This window comes from Hemibagrus wyckioides, linkage group LG20, assembly GCF_019097595.1.
Source record: "Hemibagrus wyckioides isolate EC202008001 linkage group LG20, SWU_Hwy_1.0, whole genome shotgun sequence".
Lineage (NCBI taxonomy): Eukaryota > Metazoa > Chordata > Actinopteri > Siluriformes > Bagridae > Hemibagrus > Hemibagrus wyckioides.
In genome coordinates this window covers 13,872,660-13,893,005 of record NC_080729.1, presented here as the reverse complement: position 1 = coordinate 13,893,005, position 20,346 = coordinate 13,872,660, and the positions used below count along the sequence as shown (strand labels likewise).

Below are 20,346 nucleotides of genomic sequence, written 5' to 3'. Positions count from 1 at the left end.
TGTTTTTTATGATTTTGTCAAGATTTTAATGAGCTAATAAAGTACATTATGCTCTGAGTAACTGCTGCTTCTTTTAATACATAATGTATTAAATTGGTATAAAATCAGCTATAAATAAATAGCTACACTGAAGGTGATATGGTATTTATTAAATTAGTAAACCAAATAAATAAATAAATGTCTACAAAAGAAAAGAAAATCTGTGTGTCCCATGTATTGGTCATTTCTTTGCATAACTTTTTAAAAGTTTCGAGAATTTAAAAAACCCATAAGTGATTTTTCACTGATGAAACAAACCAGTAGATGGAGACATAAGTTGTAAATTAATAAAACTGTAATAGAACCCTTGATAATATATACTGTCAATGGGTCTGTGAGGCATAACCAAGTGTCCATAATTTATTTACAATCATTTTCAAAAGCATTATTATTTATTATTAAGTCCTTATTGGCCTGTTTTACTGGTCACTTCCTCACTAAGTCAAGAAATAAGTATCTGAATTATTTCAGCTTGGATTTAATGTGTGTTCTGCCGATGTATAATTCAGCAACAGAGAGCTCTATGTTTTTAATAAACATACAAAATCTTATTAAAATTCTGGAAATGGCCTTGAACAAACCTAAAAAAATCTAAAATCTTGCGTGTTCTTCAATGATAGTTTTAAGACTCTCACTTAATAAAAAATATAGACTTTTATTTAATCATTTCATAACACATAGTAGTTCAAATATAATTCTGTGGAAATTAAAGATACATGTAGCTGTACGGACTAAATCATTAAGCTGGAAGAACTAAGCACAAACATTTACTTAACTTACACTTAAGTGCCTGCTGAGAATCAGACTACATGATGGAAAAAAAAAAAAGAAAATCAATAGCAGGAGCTCTTGTTTTCTAGTCACATTTACAAAAAGTAGTTTTGCAGACAATGTGTAAAATGACAGCTAGAGTTTCTATGCACAACACAGTAGACAAAAAGAAAGAAAAGCTGCTGGAAATAAAAGCAGATACCAGCCCGTATTTACCAAAGTACATTACAGACAGTGAACTGATGAAGTGTCAGATTAATTCTATTTATATAATCAGGCTGTTTAGTGCAAAAAGCAAAAAAGAAAAAGTCACACCGTTAAAAGAATTTCTATTTAAAAAGTTACATAGCTTAAAGGCCCGAATGAGCTAGGCCGAGGGACATTTAGTATCTTTATGTAGTAAAGCAGCATGTCCCCATGCATTAACCCTTTCATGCACCAATTCTTTAAAACCTATGCAGATTCGGTCCACTGTCAATATTTGCGTCTAATCTATAAAACAAACAATATTCAATTTTAATCATTTCGACTGTTTAAAAGATATTAGTAAGTCGATGGGCTACAGAGTCAGTAGTTGAAAGTATAAATATTTATGTACTACTAACAATAAATTAACTCTTGCATAGACCACTGTGGTCTAACAACCAGGACATTAATGAGCTGCATGGTGTTATAGAGCAATTTTTATTCTAATTTCAGCTATAAAGTCTAAACAGTTATGTCCATGTATGTGGACAGCTGGTTTTAAAGAAGTATAATCAATGTGCAGAATACCTCAGACAATCAGGTGTCCTGGATAAAAAGTTTGGGGTATGATTATCTAGATAAGGGTTGCCAGGTGTCAGCAAAATATCCAGCCAAACTACATTTTGAAAATGTCTTGAAATGATCCCTCATTTGTTTTTCTTTGTCTGAGGAAACAAGTTCACTGTGGTATGCATGTGTTTCTAACTTGTAGCATCTACAGTACACATTTAATCATTGTTTAGTATGAACATAATCCACACTGAAAGTACATTGTCTGCACTCACACTTTTACTTTGTCATAACCGTGTTCTAAATGTAGTCCAATACGATGTAAAGAAAAACCATGAGCCTGGCAACCCTGATCAGATTAATGGTTTGAGTTCCATTAAAGTAATGATCTGATGTCTCGTTGTGCTATCAAGTGGCACAGAGTCTTATTTATTTCTAAAACGTTTCTAAAACAACACTTTCACTCTTTGAATTCAGCTGTAACTGAGGGTGGATGCCATGCATGAAAGAGTTAATTCTCCATTCAGTCACATCACCCAGACAAATGCAGTGAACTATTTGGGACACGGTTGGAGCCTGAGTCGGAGCAGACCTGCTGGGAATATAGTCTGCTGGCTTCAGATTGATTCTCGATCAGTTCACTGTGGCAGCGAAGACTCATGTTGTTCTGCATGTTAAGGGACGAGGAGTTCCTTGTTTTGACACCTCCAAGATCTTTCAGGCTTTCATGCATGCAAGGTGTTATGTTTCCTTATACCTGAGACAAGGAAGGGGAGGTTTAATTGTAGGGGAGATACACAAACACACAAAGCATACAATAGATCTGTTTGGAAATGAATTGATTGTGAACTCCAGTGACTTCAGACAGAAGATATTTTCGCAGTTCTCTTTCAGTTTCAAATGATCGTATCATGAAAAGTCTACAACAGTGTCATGGTAACTATGCCTGCAAGTCTAATGCTGTCACAGATAAGAGCAGTTGTCTTTCATTTTATTGAAATACTCCATGCCTATCTGATTATAAACTCCTCCCACTCTCTGCGTGTATGTGCTTATCATGTGAGAGGCGTGTTTCTCATGTGAAACACACGTGAGTGTGTGAGTGGGTGTGTAGTTGTATAGTTCCTCACGATCTCTGTAGGCCAAGCTCAGTCGCTGATCCCAGTGTGCTCAGCTGCTCTTCCAAAGCTGCAATACGCAGACCAATATAGCCAGATGACAGGAGCAGGAGCAGAGCTCTAGACACACACACACACACATTTTGTGTTACAATCCTTCAGAGAACCTTCCACTGACATAATTATTAATGCAGCTACAATGACTCTATAATTACTGACTGATCAAGTAATAAGCCAGATATTCCTCAGCTACTGCAATTAAGCTGAAACAGTGAGAGACTCTCTGAAAGCAACCATTAACATCCACATGCCCCTGAAGCATGCCATTTTCTCACAATCCATCCATCTTCTGTACTACTTATCATACACATGGTCATGTGGAACATGGAGTCTATGCCACATGACTCGGGGCACAGAGCAGGGGCCACCCTGGACAGGGTTCCACAATCACACATAAACTATGGACAATTTAGAGACGCCAATCATCCTACAATGCATGTCTTTGGACTGGAGTACTTAGAGGAAACCCCTAGATCATGAGGAGAACATGCAAACTCCAAGCACATGGAGCAGAGACGGGAATCAATCCCACAACCCTGTTGATGCGAGGCAAAAATTTCTTTTCATTACATCCAAGCCCAGTAACATCTTGAAAAGTGTCCTATGAATGTCTTAGTGTCAAAACTGACACTGAGGTAATGTGTGAGATATTTCATTTGCATGAATTATTTCTATGATTTTCCACATCCAGTGCAAGCCTTGTCAGCAAAACAGTGAAAGAGTTTTATTGATTATTGAGAGTTTTAATTGAAAGCCCACTTTAGCCAAATCTAGTCAACCCAGTGGCAGTGAAATTGACAAGTGTTGCGTGAGAACACAAAGCTCTACTGCGAACAGCATAGCAGCTACTAAAACATGGAACTAAAGGAAACTACATTTCTTAAAGGAATGCGTCAAAAACCAAAAAGAATTTAACGAATGGAGGATGTACATTTTTGAGCTATTGTCCCATTAGCTTCAGCCTTGACACTCACACCCCAGACATCACAAGTCTATCTGTTAATCCACCAACAAATCCAATTGACCCTGCAGATCAGATACGTTCATGGTGTTGATTCAGTGTCTTCCAGAACAGCTGCATGGCATTTAGGTTGAGGTGAATTTCCTGGAAAGTCTGTCCTTCAGGCTTATAGCAAAATTCCCCAAACCCGCACAAGATATCAGATGAAAAACAATCATGTGTGTCGTGTTCGTTTAAGGTGTTGCAAAGAAGTGACAGCACTTTTATGTTCCTAAATATTCTCATGGCTGTTGATTCATTTTCTGTAATAGCAGCATGCTCTGATATATATATATATATATATATATATATATATATATATATATATATATATATTATTTAATTGCTGTTGTATAAGAGAAGTGCTGTTAGCACATAGGACGTGTCAACTGCATTCTTCAAATGCCCTCACAGACGAACAGGGTATCAACAGAGATTCTTTTTTATTATACGTAAAGCTACATATTATTTTGAATTTAATATAAAGAGATTATATTAAAAAAAACCCTTGCGACCAGGAAATACCGTGCCTGCGCTCCTTACAATATGGGATATTATTAAGAGCTTACAGTATGAGATAGACAGTGATGAGTCTGTTGATGCTGGTTGTGCCTCCCAAGGAGAGAAAATATCTGATCTTCTCTGTTACCATGGCCACCCAGGAGACAGCTAATTATAGAACACAGGGCAGGAAAATTGTCGAATTAGCATCTGACCTTAGCAAACAGAACAAACTGAAATGTTGATAAAAATTGATTTTTCCACATCATGCATGTGTTCATCTTAAGCAATATTGTGTGCGTATGTGCATTCAGCTTTTTACCTGTGTTTTCCTCTGAAGAACTGCCATCTCTGCTGGTGCTGTTCCATGTTGTCGAGTTGTTCCTTGTTTCAACTAAAAAAAAAAGTCAAGATATTCATCAATAACCAGAGAACCAAAAACAGTGTCTGAATCTTTGTTTCACCTCACACTATTACAGGAATCCTGTCCGATTAGCACACACTAGCTAGTTGGCTAGCACTAGCAGTAAAGATTATAAATATGTACATATATAATTTGTGAATATCAGACTTTTCCTGTCAGAAATTCTTTTAGGGTAGCTTGTTAGCAAGCAGGATAAAATTATCAGTGAAGATGATAAACATACGTGAAAGTTAAACTTTTTTTTTCGGTCAAAAATCCTTTTAGATTATCTTATGTTAAGCAAAAGTCTAGAATTATCAGTGAAGATTATAAATATGTCTAACTTTTGCTGAAAGAAATAGTAAGGTTAGCTTACGTTAGCTAGTAAAACAGAATGATGAGTGAAGATAAACTTTGTGTTAATAGATTCTTTTAGGTGTGGTTATGTGGGCATGTAGGCTCTTATCAGTAAAGATTATGAGAATGTACTGTTTGCATCAGGGAAATAGAAACAGGGTTAGTTTTAGGGATATTGTGAATTCTGTTCCATTTTGTTTCATGCTAACAGAAACAGCAGCAAAAGTTTAAATAAAAGTCTTCGCTGCTTTCGTCAGAATGAAACAAAATAAAACAAAACTTTCTAAAAAAATTTTCTGTGACAGTTTTTCTCAGAACTTGAACTGACAAAGAATGAATTTGTTGGTTCAAAACAAGATGAATGTACATAGCTCCTGTCACAAGATAAAGTCAGATGGATGTAATACCAAGCTCCTTATTGACAATACAAATCAGCAGAGAAATAATAGGCAAAGAGATCAATGCAGGGCAATCCAAATAAAGGGCAGAAGCAAAAAATAACGAGCCAGAAAATATCAAGAATAATGGCCAGAGAAACTGCATGCAGGAATAACAAATCATTCAGAGACAGGCAGCAAATAAACTGCTATAAAAGAGCGATGAATGCAAATGGTTTGATAGGCAGGTGAGTGAGAGAGAGCTAATGTGTGGAGTCTGGACGGGATTGGAGTGGGGATTTATAGTGGCTCTAGTACTGAATCTTATGTTTGTGTGATTATTAAAAAGTAAATTCATTTCCAAATGATCATAAAAGACATTTATTACAGTAGAACTAATATACAGTATATATAGCTTTAAGATTTAGCACCAACAAATTTTTTCAAATAGTTAACAGTGAAAACATTAGATTTTATTTTTTTTATTGTACTATATATACTATATACTATAAATACTGTATGTGTGTCTATATACTATATATACTGTGTGAATTAAGTAGAGAATACTGACCGTGAGAAGTGCTGGACACTGATGATGATAAAGGTACATTGCGGCCTGTCGTCCTGTTCTGCCCAGAATCAGAGGACCTGTGAGGGTCTGTACTGTCCTCCTGACTGGAATGACTGGAAATCTGTAAACAGAAATCTTATGAGTACTGAAGTACAACAACAAACAAAAGTTAATATCAGGGTTCTATTCAAAACCCTTCAATAGATCCTATTACAGAGGGTTCCATATAGGACCCTTTTACTACTTGTTGTACTAAAATGCAGTTTCAAGCTGCTGATTTTGTTTTGTTACTTTAAATATTAAATATATTTCTATTATTTCACTTTATGTGGACTTAAAAGGCTCATTTATGTGACATGGTACATTGCCAAAAGTGGCAAAATAATTATAAATTAATTCCTTTTATTATTTCTCATGAGTATTCTTACTGTATCGGCTTCCAGTTCGTGGACGTTTTCTGCAGAAGACATTTGAGGGCTTCCGTTGCTTACATCCTGTGGAAAAAACAGGAAAACTTACTCAAATTTGAGTACATAGACCTTTACATCTACCTGAACTGATTTACATTTTGTGGAAACCCATCACCATATTAAAAAAAGAAAACCCTCATGTTTCAGTAACTACAGAGACTCTAGACTGGTGCAATTTTCTAAACTCTGGAGATTCAGATCCGGATGATTCCCTGAAGGGACCCTAAATAAGCAAATGTCCCATATGTCATATGTCATGTTGTATGCCTTCACTCAAATATATATGTATATCATTTTGTTATTAGTGTCATGTTGTATGCCTTCACTCAAATATATATATATCATTTTGTTATTAGTGCAGGATTATTCGTTTACTGTTATTGTAAAATGTTACCAGTTGTTCTACTCCCAGTAGGTCAACACTTTTTTTAACCACTCTCTCTATATATCTCTATGTTTATTACATCTCTTTTCATCATATATTAACATTCTAAGCACTCAGAGGAGTAACAACAAAACTAATAAAGTAATATTACCAACCTGTAGCTGTGGACATATAGACTTCAGGACCTTGAAACACACGTCTCGATTGCGTATCGACCCAAACAGATACTGAAAGAGAAGAATGGAAGAAATAATAAAGAAGTGACAAAATGTATTCATTCTTAATACACCATGCAAAGCACATACTTTGTCTCCAGTGTTGGTGACGATGGAGATTGCATTGGGTACAACCCGTGCTGTGTTCTTCTTCTTTATAATCTGGATGTCAGACACATGTATCTGAACCTGGCCAAAAAAAACAAAGAAGAAAAAAAACCCAGAATAAAATATTAACATTATGTAGGATTGGAGTTCAGGGACAAAATCCAGATACTTTTTTAAATCATAATTTATATATTATATAAATTCTATGAATTAAAATGTATATTATTAAGCATGATACGGTATCAATAATTAATAATTATTTTAATAATTACATATACAAATATATATATATATATATATATATATATATATATATATATATATATATATATATATATATATATATATATATATTAATTTTAAATAATTTTTTTAAATATTGTATAAAATATATATTTAAAAGGAAAATGTATATTATTAAGCATGATAAGGTATTAATAATTAATAATTATAATATAATATAATAATATTAATATATTATTAAATATATATATATATATATATATATATAATAAAATATATAATATAATAATTATATATATAAATAAATAATAAATATTTAGCAGAATAAAGAAATCATCAGCACTTTTATGTAAAGTGCTATATGTTTAATCATACATATATAAAATATATAATCAGCACAATGATGACAAAAAAAAAAAATGACTCACACATTGAAACCTATAGGAATCTAGAAAACAGTTTTTTTTGTTATTACAATGAAACACTCAGGGAAGATTTCCAGGTCTTACCTTGGTCTCTTTCAGTAGAACAGAGGAGTAGAAACACACATGCTGAAGGGACACGTACATCTTGCCATGGTAGAGCACTTCCTTTTGAAGAGCACAGGTGAAAGCTAGAAAAGGGAAAAGAACACACTGATAGTCATCACTGGATCTTGAACATCTGAACTATTTCCTTGACTTAAGGAGAAAAGCACGAAATTATGTGAATCATTTAGTTTAAAAAAAAAAGGTTTGTCCTAAGAAATGCAGGGTGAAGCTGACAATAAATGTAAACAATACTCACCATGAATTAGATCATCTGTCTCATTGATTTGGAAATGCTTGTGGAATGTTTTGCTATGGTTTTTGAAACTCTGTAAAAAAAAAAAAAAAAAAAAAAAAAAAAATATATATATATATATATATATATAAATACATATATTAAATGTTTAAAATATCAAAAAGTTTTTATAATAACTATATAATTATTAAAGAATAAAACATCATTTTTTTGTTTTGTTTTGTTTGTTGTGGAGTCTCCGAGAGACCATTTCATTCATTATCACTTTACAGTATTAACTATAAACAGCTGTTATTTTTTTATTTATTACACGTTCAATGCCATGTCACTGTCACTGGCTATTTTAATAGCCAGTGGCAGGATGAAGATAGTATAAACAGTTCCTCAACAGCCGTTATGGTTTTTTTCTGTATCATGACGTTAAATAAACCGACAACGTACTGTCAATAAAAAATTGTAAAGCCGTCCATCCTCAAGACTTTCCTGTTTCACAACATCTTTACCTTTGACTGATGCAAAGCAATGATAAATAAATGTCTGCTCGCAGAAAATCATACTACAACAGCAAAAAAAATCTGTTTATGTAGATAGATAATTTATTAAAATCAGCACATTAATAGAATCGTTGCAGCTGAAACTACTGTTAGAGCTGTTGTTATAGAAAATGAATCAGTTAATGAATTCTGCAGCACTGCGATGTAATAATAATAATAATAATAATAATAATAATAATAATAATAATAATAATCTCATATAAATTTTTTAATTATTGAGTGGTCAGAAATATACATCTAAAAGAAAAGAAGGACACTTACACTGCGATTCATAAGTCCATCTGTCTGTTCGCCCCTCTCCTCCTCTATTGTGCTGGTGGTTCTGTTGGACACATTGTAATCTCTGTAAGATATATTGCTCTATAGAAATTTGAGTCTTGGAAATTCATATTGTCTTATGTTTTATCTTATTTCGTTTATCTTTTTATTGTCAAGCAAATATGAGTTATTAAAGCACGAAGCCTAAGTGCTGTTTAATTGCTCAATCCACATTTTTTATAGGAGGTGATAATAACTAGAAAGCCCATAAAATGTTTTATGCAAAGATGTATAATGATGTACTAGGTATAATAAGTGTATCTAATAAAACAGCAACTAAGAGTAAATGTCCTGCCAAACTGCAGTAATATTAAATTCATCACATTTCCATGAAACTCAACAGACTCAGTAGGTGTTATAAAACAACACTGAATTGTATTGAGTTCATAATTAAAGTGTATGCACTGTGCATGTCATGCTAGCTGCCAGCCCCGTAATGCATTAAAGTGTCGTTTCAGCTATTCCTGCTGGCAAGTAATAATTAAAGCAAAAATAACATATGCATACTGCTGTTTAATAAGTCCTGTAATACAAAAGCAGTGGCTGTGAAATGGCTTGCGTGTACACCATGTGCTAACCGTATGGAGCTGCTTCTCTGGAGGCTCTTGTTCATGGGTTCGAAATTTGCATCTTCCAGGAATCGACACTTCATGCTCTCAGAACCCCTCCTCACTTTACAGTCTTTGGACTTCCCCATAGATCCTCCACAATCCAGGGAATAGCTACAGCAGGGACATGTGATAACATCACTGACACGGAACAATAAACAGAACAAAATGGATATTAATTAAATAACGAACAGCGTCTTTTCATTTACGTTGTCGTTTTAATCTTTATCTAGTGGATGAGGTGTAATTTAGCATATCTTTATAGAATTTTACAAACAATTATCTTCAGAAGCGGTTCATTTTCTGTATGCATAAAACAAAACAAACAAACAAAACAAACCACTAAATAATTAAAATGTGAATCTTTTACATTGTGTTGCTGCCACATGATTGGCTGATAGTATAGCTGCTGATTAATGAGGTGTCCAGGTGTTCCTATTAATGTGCCTCGAGACTGCAAATGTGTTACTTACACTAAATATACTTTAAAACACAACGGATAACCTCAGTCTAATCCCAAGGTCACGGTTTGATGAAACTAAGATATTTATTAACGTTTAATAGCTAAACAAACGACACCGGCATGAACATTAAGTTTTTATCTGTTTAAACATAGAGCCTGTAGAAACCGAATGCTTTCTTGTAATTTGACTCTTTGTTTCAAGACAGTCGGTGGCGACGGGAACTGTTTGGCAGGTCAGCAGTTTTCAACAGTAAACTGAATGCTGATGTGAAAAGTGATACGTTGAAGAAATCTTTATCTTGTAATAGCAGGTCCCCGGAGGCTCAGTGTCACATTGCATTAAACTGCTAACTGCAGACATTCATAGCACACAGTATATCAAATGAAGAGTTAGAATAAAGATTCACGTCACAGAAGTTTTGATAGACGAGGCAAGAGACTTCTGACACAACAACTTTATCTGTTTTTTAGCACATTCCCGATCTACGGAGATAACGTATAGCCAAAATAGCTTCAAGCAGAATAACTTTAAACCCTTATAGCATTAACATTAAATAAGTTTAACATTAACAGAACATATATTGCATGAGCTGACTTTCTATCAGCTCTCCACGTTCTCTCCAAAAACTCCTACAATCATTAGATTATTATACCAGTCATTTCTAATGTAAAAGGTTGACAACATAGATAGAAAGAGTTTACCGTCCAGAAGATTCTGACTCCATTTCCTACAAACAGACAGCGTTCCTGACTCCTGATAATGAAATGTGCTCCTCAAGGCTAAGAGTGTAGCACTTCACACAACGCAACACCTCATGAATGCTTTATTAACTGACAGCGCATACCTCCTAAACTGGTATGTGCATAGATTGTGCTTAATACAACTGAACTGAATGCAACTGACTTTCTAAAGCTGCTGAAAAGCAGAGGAACCTGTTCCCTTTAACCGTTTAATTTTTTTCCGGGTGAAAACCAGATCATTGAGACAAAAGAAAAACGAAGGAGGATCAGCGTACATACTGTGCTGTCACTTTCAATTTCAAAGCATGTCATATTAATGTAATATCAGCATGTTTTTAGATGATATATGTAACATCATTCAACACGTTTCAGTAAATATATATACGTTTATATATATTATATACGCCTGACGTTTATTTCTTTCTACATTGTAAAACAATGCTGAAGGCGGCCGAAATACACAATAATGTCCTTTGAACAGTTGATATTGAGATATGTCTGCTACTGATGCTCTGTAAAGCCTTCATAACGGCTCTAATCTGAGGTGCTGTTAATTGGTGATTTCTGAGGCTGGTCACTCTAAATGAACTTCTCCTCTGCAGCAGAGGTCAGTTTTGGTCTTGCTTTACTGGGATGGTCTTCATGTGAGCCAGTTTCATCATGGTGCTTGATGGGTTTTGCAAATGCACTTGACAATACTGTTCTTGCAAGAACTATTCCAGAACACCTGACCTTCGTGTCTTAAAATAACAACTGACTGTTTTTTGTTGTCATTACATATGAATTACTTAAGTCCATGTGTGTTATTTCATAGTTTTGAAATCTCCAGTATTGTTCTAGAATGTAGAAAATAAGTCACTAAACAAAAAACATTGAACTAGAAGGTGTGTCCAAACTTTTGACTGGTAGTGTATGTATAGTTTTGAGTATGTTACTGCAAAGAGTAGATTCTTATGAAAGAATAAAAATGGATTTTAATAATGATTTAACTTGGTTTATAAACCACTAGACACATTATATCCATACTTCCAAAATGTCGTTTGGTATAATTCAGACCTAACCAATTCACAAAGAGAACATCTAACCGTATGGAAAGTCTCTGTCATAACAATACTAATCATTTTGGCTGAACCCCACCTGTAACGTCAATTATTTTTAAAAACGATGCCAAACTCAAGCCACTTGAACTCCAGCACCTGTGCACTCTTTATCATTTATGCAAACACACTATTATCCAGTACAACACATCAAATCCTGCAGATACAGGATATGAGTTTCACGTAATGTTCATATCAAACATCAAGCTGTGATCTCAGTGACTTGATTAGTTTGAATTTCTGCTGGTCTCCTGGGATTTTTACACACAGAGTTCACACATCCAGCATGCAGTGGTCCTGCGAGTGGAAATGTCTTGTTGATGAGAATGTCCAGACTGGTTCAAGTTTATAGGAAAACTATGATAACTTTACACTTTTTACAACTGAAAAGCATCCCAGAACGCACAATATGCTGAACATCGAGGAGGATGGGATACTGTATCAGAAGACCGCTGGGGGTATTAGAGGAATAAAGCACTTCAGGATATACAGCTATAGAAAAATAACTCACTTGTGCTTGGAAATAACTGTTTTGTTGCTTGCTGTCATTTATTATTTTGTTCTATTCCTTGCTTAACCTTCAGTTATTTTAGTTATTTGGGGTGCTGAAAAGGGGGCAGATAGATCGTGTAGCATCTAAAATGCAGCAAAGACTTAAAAATGTAACTAAACAGGAAGTATATAGTTATATTACAGGTGTAAACTTTTCGTGGTTAGTAGCAGGTTAGTTTTTTACATTCAATATTTTACTACGTGGTTATTTTATCAACATGGTATGGCTAATTCAGTCTATAGTAAACTGAACAGAGAAACTGATGACAAACATCCCCAAGTAAATGGACTCTCACTATTAGCTAAAAAAGAGGCACCAGTGTGTAACAGTGTAGACCCAAAAGGAAAGCCTGAAGCATCTGCGCAGACACAACTCATCCATCATACAAACTGTTTATCTTGTTCCCCTCAGGGTTAAAGACTGCACCGAATTCACGCCAAATCCCCAGCACTCATGAGTACCTTTTTTCCACAAGATATAAGACTTTGTAAAAGGTCCTCCTTATCACAGTTTAAACCTTCACATACCTCATCATAATCAGTCTTACAGCAGCACACCCAAAAATATATATAATGTTTCTCTGTTGTATATTTTAGTAAATCGTTAGGTGTTTAGTTCCCTGACTCAGGAAAAAACTGTATTTTGTTAGCATTCTGTTGAATTAGAATGACAATAAAAACTGATCACTTACTGACATGTTTCAGAGGAGCTGTGTATAGTTAGTTGTTTAAGAAAATAAAAACAGCCTAACATTAAAAAATTAAGAGACAAAAATCAAGAGATTACAGAATGTTAGCAAAGTTAGAAAGTTACTATTTTGGGAAGTGAAGAAGGTGCAATATCTTCAATAGTGTGAAATATCTGTACTACATTTCAGAAGAAGAATCTTTACGATACATGTTACTGCTACATGCTAAAACAACACATTTTTGACTTTTTAGCATCAAAAATAATGTAAAGAAATCTACTTTCCTAACAAATCCAAACTTAGGATTAGCGTGCTAGCTAGCATTTAAGAGATTAGAACTAAAGCTGGTGTTAATAAGCCATACACAAAGATAGATCTTTAATTCAGTGTGTGATTATGAGGCAGATGTCTGTTTCTTTTGTGAATCTTTCCTATACTTCTGAGTTGATTCTGATCAGGATACTAAGTATTCGGTACTGAGATGAGTAATTGCGCTCTTACTTGGGTTAAGATCTTGGGAACTAAATCATTAAAGACTAAACTATGAAAATGACTTAAAAATATGTATGTAATTTAAATAATTACTACAGACATTACCTAATTAATTACCTGTAATTACCTGACAACTATTGTCTGCTGCTTAAAATTACATAGAGCATATTTATTATGTCTCTCCGTGTAAAGCATTATGAATAGGTTTCATGAGGTGTGTATCATCTACAGCTCCATCTTGTGTTAGACGCAGCACACGTTCCTGTTGTGTGTTTGCATTCAATTTGAACTGTACACTGTGCCAGACATGAGAGACATAGACACCACATATTTTCTTAGGCAGTGGCTCCAACTGTAATAAAATATTAAAATAAGATCTAGAGTTAAGACCTTAACTTTAAAGCGTACTCTAGACAATAGTTGACTTTCAAAATAGGATCTAATAGGCTGTTTCACCATCATCACACTAGAATTATAGCTCCATCCTAACCACCATATTTAAACACGACAGTGTCAACTCACCCCATACTGTCCAGTGAATATTTCCTGTCTCTATTTCCATTCATGTCTAAAAACGTCAGCTGGATCAGCTTCACTCACACTGTCTCCCTCCTAATCATACACTTTTGCTTTCAGCAGCACACACTTTTACGCTGATAGTAATTATACCCAGGAGCTGTGTAAGCTCCTCCTCTTCATGCTGTATCAACCCCGCCCACTCCTTTCACCTTTTCAACAGTTGCCATGGATGCATGGGTTTTATTTGCACCACCCACTGGAGTGAGTTTGAATAGGGGTTTCTTAGAGTAAGCGTGGTCACACCACCACAACTCCATGGACATTATGCAAAGTTATGAGGGAACAGGTGACGAGGAGTCATGGGTTTGGCTAGAACACTCTCTGCCCTAATGCTTAGATACACATCACGCAGGTGATTACAATCAGCATTCTTACAGGAATTCTTACAGGTTTGTTGTGAACATGAAAATCTAGGTGAGAGTGTGCAGTCTGAGACATGGGGAACAATATACCTCAATAACACTCATAGAACCAACTTTGTATAGAATGTACAAGAATGTAGTACTAGTAACGAAGCTGGTTAATGAACAATGAGCGTGTAGTGAGAAGTCATATTAACAAGACGGCATCTCTTATCTGTACTAGGACAAAGTGAACCCAGGACATGCTTACTAACTCTTACACAGCACAAACTATGCCAAAAATATCTCGAATGACATGACAAACCAGAACACGCGCACACAACCCACCACAGTTAACATGTCAGGACCAGTGACTGTAATGGGATAATAGTTATTTAGAGATATTCAACCCCTCTATACATTTCCTTATACTCTTCCTTCCTGCTGTTTACCATCACGAAAACATGTTTTGTTCATTATTTTGTCTTCTATATAAAAAGGTGCAGGAGATTTTAGACTGAGCCGTACGGTCCAATTATTTACCATACGGGTGAAAGATACTGAATACAAACCAGCATTAGAAGATTGACAATAGTATCATGCACCGGGACTCGCTATGTTTCAGATTTCTGAGCACCAGACTGCTCAGTTCTGACCGCTTTCCCTTAAGGCTATGTTAATAGTTACATATAATTATTTGTACTTATGTACAAGATGGAGGCAGAGCATGTAAGATATAGAGTTCATGGGGTTCACTGGGAACATCACCTGTGCACTTCTAAAAAAAAATGATGTATGTGTTTGAAACTGAGAGAGATTAATCACAGCTCTCTGTAATGGAACATCCTGTCAAGCCACCAGACATAGTGTCCAGTCAGCTCAATAAACCTTGAAGCATCACTGAGAAGAAGCTGGAAAAGCTGTTTCTCAATGCACAGAGTGACCAAGAGCCCATTGTAAGTAGAGTGTACTAATGCTGGTGTCCTAAATACCAGCACTTTTAGAAGACTGGTCCAATCAAATTAGTGACCATAACTAATTGTTGTATAATGCGTCATATGTTGTATGTTTTCACTCTAATTCGCTGTAATGAAATTTCTCTGTCCCCCAGGTTGGGATATTAAAATAAGTTTTATATGATAAGTTCTGTAGGTTGTCACTATACATATGTACAACATTTATGCTCATATAATATATATATATACTGTAATATAAACAATTCAGAAATGTCCACTCAACAGTTTCACACACTTTTACAGAGCACTCTATGGATTAAACAGGCATCTTTGGATTTACATCCTATTAAAAGCCTGTGGTGTGAATAGAAGAGAGGGCTGTCCAAATATGCAAACCTAACAAACAAAGGCGCATGAAATGTTGTACATGGAAGAGCTTTAACGATTTCTCTATAAGTGTCACTCAGTGACGTTATTCACTGCTTCACTAGATATTAATAGCGGGGTGCCAATCATTTTTGGAAAAAAAATATATACAGAAAAATGTGTTCAAAAATATGAAATAACCAACAATCCCCATATGTCTAAGCTTAAATGATCAGGCAGTGCATGATTTTTATACAGGCATTCATGAACATTTTAATGAAGGGTGCCAATAGTTTTGGAACTGCCTGTATATCAGGTGTACAACAGAATGAGAAGGCTTGGCAAACCTTGGCAAAGGTAAATTAGCACCACTGGTGCAATGGCTTATCCCTCTGGTGGTACAAGAAGCATTAAGTACATTTCACACACCTGCACACCCCTGCTACTCACACACACACACACACACACACACACACACACACAAAGTAAGCAACACTAAAGCACTTGGGGTTACACGTGTAGGTCTTCAATGATTCATAATAAACAAGTTAAAAGTCTGCGTTCTAGCACATTGATTGCTCCTTCCTGTCTTGTTATATATAAAACGAGAGCGCAAGTACATAAGCAGTCCGATATAACCGACAGTTAAAGTGATAAAGACGGGGGGTAAATACAAAGCGAAAGAGTGTAGCTTTAAAAGTATTCGAGTTTCCAGAAGCTTCCTGTACTCTACTGTTACAGCTTGCATCATCCACAGTGCACCTGTTCTCATAAGGCCCTGGGGCGGCCTGCTACCCTTTGTTACAGAAGCCATTATCAGAGATCATGACCAGATCTAGTCAGCTTAGAGTGGAAAAAATCCAGATTATCTCTGTTTTTAAAAAACAGACTAGTCACTTCATGTAAAGCATGGTGGAGTGACTAATGAAAAGTGTTATATGACAATGAATATGGAAGTATTTAGGAAAAATAATCCATGTGGTAGACGTTGATTACTTTCCTGTAACGGAAGTGTTTTTATTCCATAGCATATAGTAACATTTAATATCGTGTTAGTTCATTTTATCACTTACATTATAGCAGCTATATACAGTTGTTCCCTTGTTTGTTTGTTTATTTATTTATTTATTTATTAATGCAAAGTTTTCAAGATTCTTTAACGATGAAAACTGTTACAAAGCACTGACACCGAAACCCCATTCCATAAACAAATAAATCTCCTTATACGATAATGATGAGCGATAATGATTGATAATAACAACACGTTATATTTTTGCTTTCAGGCATACAAGTTCATGTGACTGAGCTGTTGTTGTAGAAAAGAAATGCATTAGAACAAGCGCAATAATACAAATAGGCGATTTGTCTTAGGCAACTGGAACGATGTCTGTCGGAGCTGCTGCTATAGAAAATTACACAATAGTTAGTTCCAGTCCATTAATTTGACTGTTCTGACAGAGAGCTGAAATTTATTATCACAGCACCGGGACAGTTTGTACCGCTCCACTCTGTGCTCACTACATAAAAGTACAATTCTGGGAATAGTCTGTTCCATTACTACATGTACTATTTTGGTCAGTTTTTACATTATATGGCAACACAATGCACTCCAGCTTCTTTGGAAACTATATTTCACTGACTGTGCCAAAAAGATTCAAAATATTTGCCCATATTGTGTCTGGATCGATATTAATTTCTTGTTTATGGAGCTGTTGTGTAAACGCAATATCACACTCTCCATCATGCTGCTGTACTGAATATCGGCACGCCTATGATTACCCGCAGCCTCGTGACCACAGCTGAATCTCGGAATCTATGCTGCTATTCAGTACGACAGTCACTGTTGCTTTTGTATGATTTCGTATGTTTTAGTGAATCGGCAAGCGAAAAGTAAACCAGTTCAGATTTGAGAATCCAGCAAAACATATTTATGTCCATTTTGACTGTATGACCTTTTACTTTCTTGGGCAGGAAACATTATATCTTTTGTCAGGTCAACCCACACCCGTGAAACCGCTATCACGTGAGATGATCAGAGAACACAGAGAGAGAGAAAAAAAGAAAGAAAACACAACAAAAAAGCATGATAACAGTAGTGCTAGGGGAAAACGAACCAGTATTATCCAGCACATGCTAGACATTTCAGTCCTGTCTGGTCTGGGTGGCTAAATATAAGAGCTCACTTAAAGACTGTGGGCCTGTTGTTTTGTGTAATCATGCGTTTTTTTCAATTTCAGCATAAAGTGACAACTTTAGTGAAATACAGAATGCAAAAAGAAAAACTTCTTAATGCCTGGATGAGTATTTAGTGATATGGGAACACACTGAAAAGTCTTGTGTGGTTTCGTTTTTGCACTGCTCATACACAAAGTCGAGAAAACACGTAACTTGGAAAATCCTGGTTGTAAATCCTCAGAAATTCCTGAAATCTTTAATCATACAATACATACTTTAAATCCCGCATTTTGGCAATAATCAATATTTCCCCCCTGCATATTTTTGTAATAAGTCACCACCCCTTCATCACAGTGCCTTAAAAATGATTAACTTTACTCTTTAACATTTAACATGAACACACCTCAGGGCTCTGTGGGCCACCATTTTGTCCTCGCTGTCCTCTGAATGCCGTCGCTTCCATTTGCTACGCTTCTTTTCCATCTCAGTGACTTCTAAAGCAACAGCTGAAGGATTCACACTCAACACACAGAAGACCAATATTCTATGTAAACCATTAAATATGTTTAAAAAAAACAACAACAACAAATATATGTATATAGGAGCATTTACCTATGGTTAAGGATGTCAGTAGGATATCCTAGCTCTCCTTTAGACCCTGGGAAGGATTAGATTACCTTTGGTTTCCTGGACACAGGCCCTGTAGACAGTAATGAGATCCAGTACAAGCAGAATGAGACCTCTGAACAAAAGGGGAAAAAAAAATACACAAAGCCCCTGAGGTTAAACATTTGCAAATAGGGGAAATAGTGACTTCCATCTTTTTAGAAAAACAAAAAATAAAAGTGTGCACAGCATCCAGGCGGTTAAATTAGACAGAGTATTTTTTAATATTTATGAAAAGCCTCAGGAATTTTGAGGGTTTAACACCCGGGTGAATCCTTCTCAAATCCTTTCTCAGTTTCTGTTCAGTAGACCCAACACAGGTTTGGGCTTTTCCAGCTTTGACCATGAGTTCAATCAGGTATGTCAAGAAATAAATTCTGAACACCACTGCAGGATTACTGTGAATATTTCCTGCTGTTGTGAGTTGTATCACCATCTAGTGGAGATTTCAGTAGCACTATATGAAGATTGAGTGCCTCTACCTGCATCTGTATGTTTAATGCACCAAATATTGGTATATTTGTCAGAAATGTATGTGTGTATGTGTGTTTATATATCAAATTAAACATTAAATAATAAAAAATATCTACTTGCATTGTTACAGTGGAACCTGTCAAGGGGTGGGATATATTAGGCAGCAAGTGAACAGTCAGTTCTCAAAGTTGATGTGTTGGAAGCAGAAAAAATGGGCAACTGTAAGGATTTGAGTGACCTCGACAAGGGCCAGATTGTGGTAGCTGGACGACCGGGTCGCCAAAACAGCAGGTCTTGTGGGGTATGCCGTGCTTACCAAAAGAGGTCCATGGAAGGCAGTGACGGGCCGTGCATTTCACACCTAGGCCTTCACTGGTGTCCTTCCTGAATTAATCCACCTCTATACCATCATTATGACGCCATGGTAATAGATTCTAATCAACCGCTTAATAGCAAAATAAAAAAGAAATTAGGCTACAGTATTTCACACCTCACAAGGAATAGTCCATTTTATTACAGTCCGCCTTGAAAATGCATTTGTAAGGATGTCTGCGACCAAATCGATTTCTTCTCCTCTGTCAGCCATTGTGAGTTAAAATATATATATTTTATTTAGTTTGTGCAGTTTGCTGCTTCTGATTACTCCAATTATCCAATCAAAGGACAGGACATTGCTGATGTAATCGTATGCCTGCTAGATGGCCCCAGTGACGGCAACTCGAAATCTGATTGGTTCATGTAACAATTTCATAGCTACTTATTTTAAGCTACGGGCGTCTGCACTATTGATTCTAAAGGCAGATTTCTTTCACCCTGGCAACACATGATGTCAGCCACTAGCTGAAATATGATTGGATAAATACTCTTATCATAAATATACTCTACTGGAAGCAGCACAACCAAGAGAAAAGCTATGAAATGTACAGAATAGACTATTGGGAATAATTTAATACACATTCATGGAAATATATATTAAATATATTAAAATGCAAGTCAGTGATTCAGGCCAGCATGTTTAGGCCAGCAGAGAAGGCCTTGCTGGCCCTGACGGTCCACCACTGATGGAAGGACAACCGGTAAACTGGTGACAGGATCATGGGTGCTCTAGGCTCAGTGGT

At 35.7% G+C, this 20,346-nt stretch overlaps 1 protein-coding gene across 4 annotated transcripts; it reads right to left on the bottom strand.

Annotated features, from left to right (window-relative positions):
* Nucleotides 1-674: 674 nt before the first annotated feature.
* On the bottom strand, nt 675-18,839 carry LOC131371153 (GRAM domain-containing protein 2B-like). Of its 4 annotated transcripts, XM_058418966.1 has the most exons (14): nt 18,701-18,839; nt 18,492-18,608; nt 9,608-9,751; nt 8,973-9,033; nt 8,161-8,230; nt 7,884-7,987; nt 7,114-7,212; nt 6,964-7,035; nt 6,382-6,447; nt 5,954-6,074; nt 4,568-4,639; nt 4,314-4,413; nt 2,697-2,804; nt 675-2,323 (listed from the first exon to the last, which is right to left on the bottom strand). In XM_058418966.1, the coding sequence occupies exons 2-14, from the start codon at nt 18,569-18,571 to the stop codon at nt 2,308-2,310; spliced, it is 1,113 nt and encodes a 370-aa protein (XP_058274949.1). In that variant the 5' UTR covers nt 18,572-18,608; nt 18,701-18,839; the 3' UTR covers nt 675-2,307. The 4 variants fall into 4 exon arrangements, with proteins under 4 accessions (XP_058274949.1, XP_058274947.1, XP_058274946.1 ...); XM_058418964.1 differs by lacking the exons at nt 18,492-18,608; nt 18,701-18,839 and adding an exon at nt 14,194-14,352; XM_058418963.1 differs by lacking the exons at nt 18,492-18,608; nt 18,701-18,839 and adding an exon at nt 10,803-11,133 and having other exon boundaries at nt 9,608-9,778.
* Nucleotides 18,840-20,346: the final 1,507 nt, after the last annotated feature.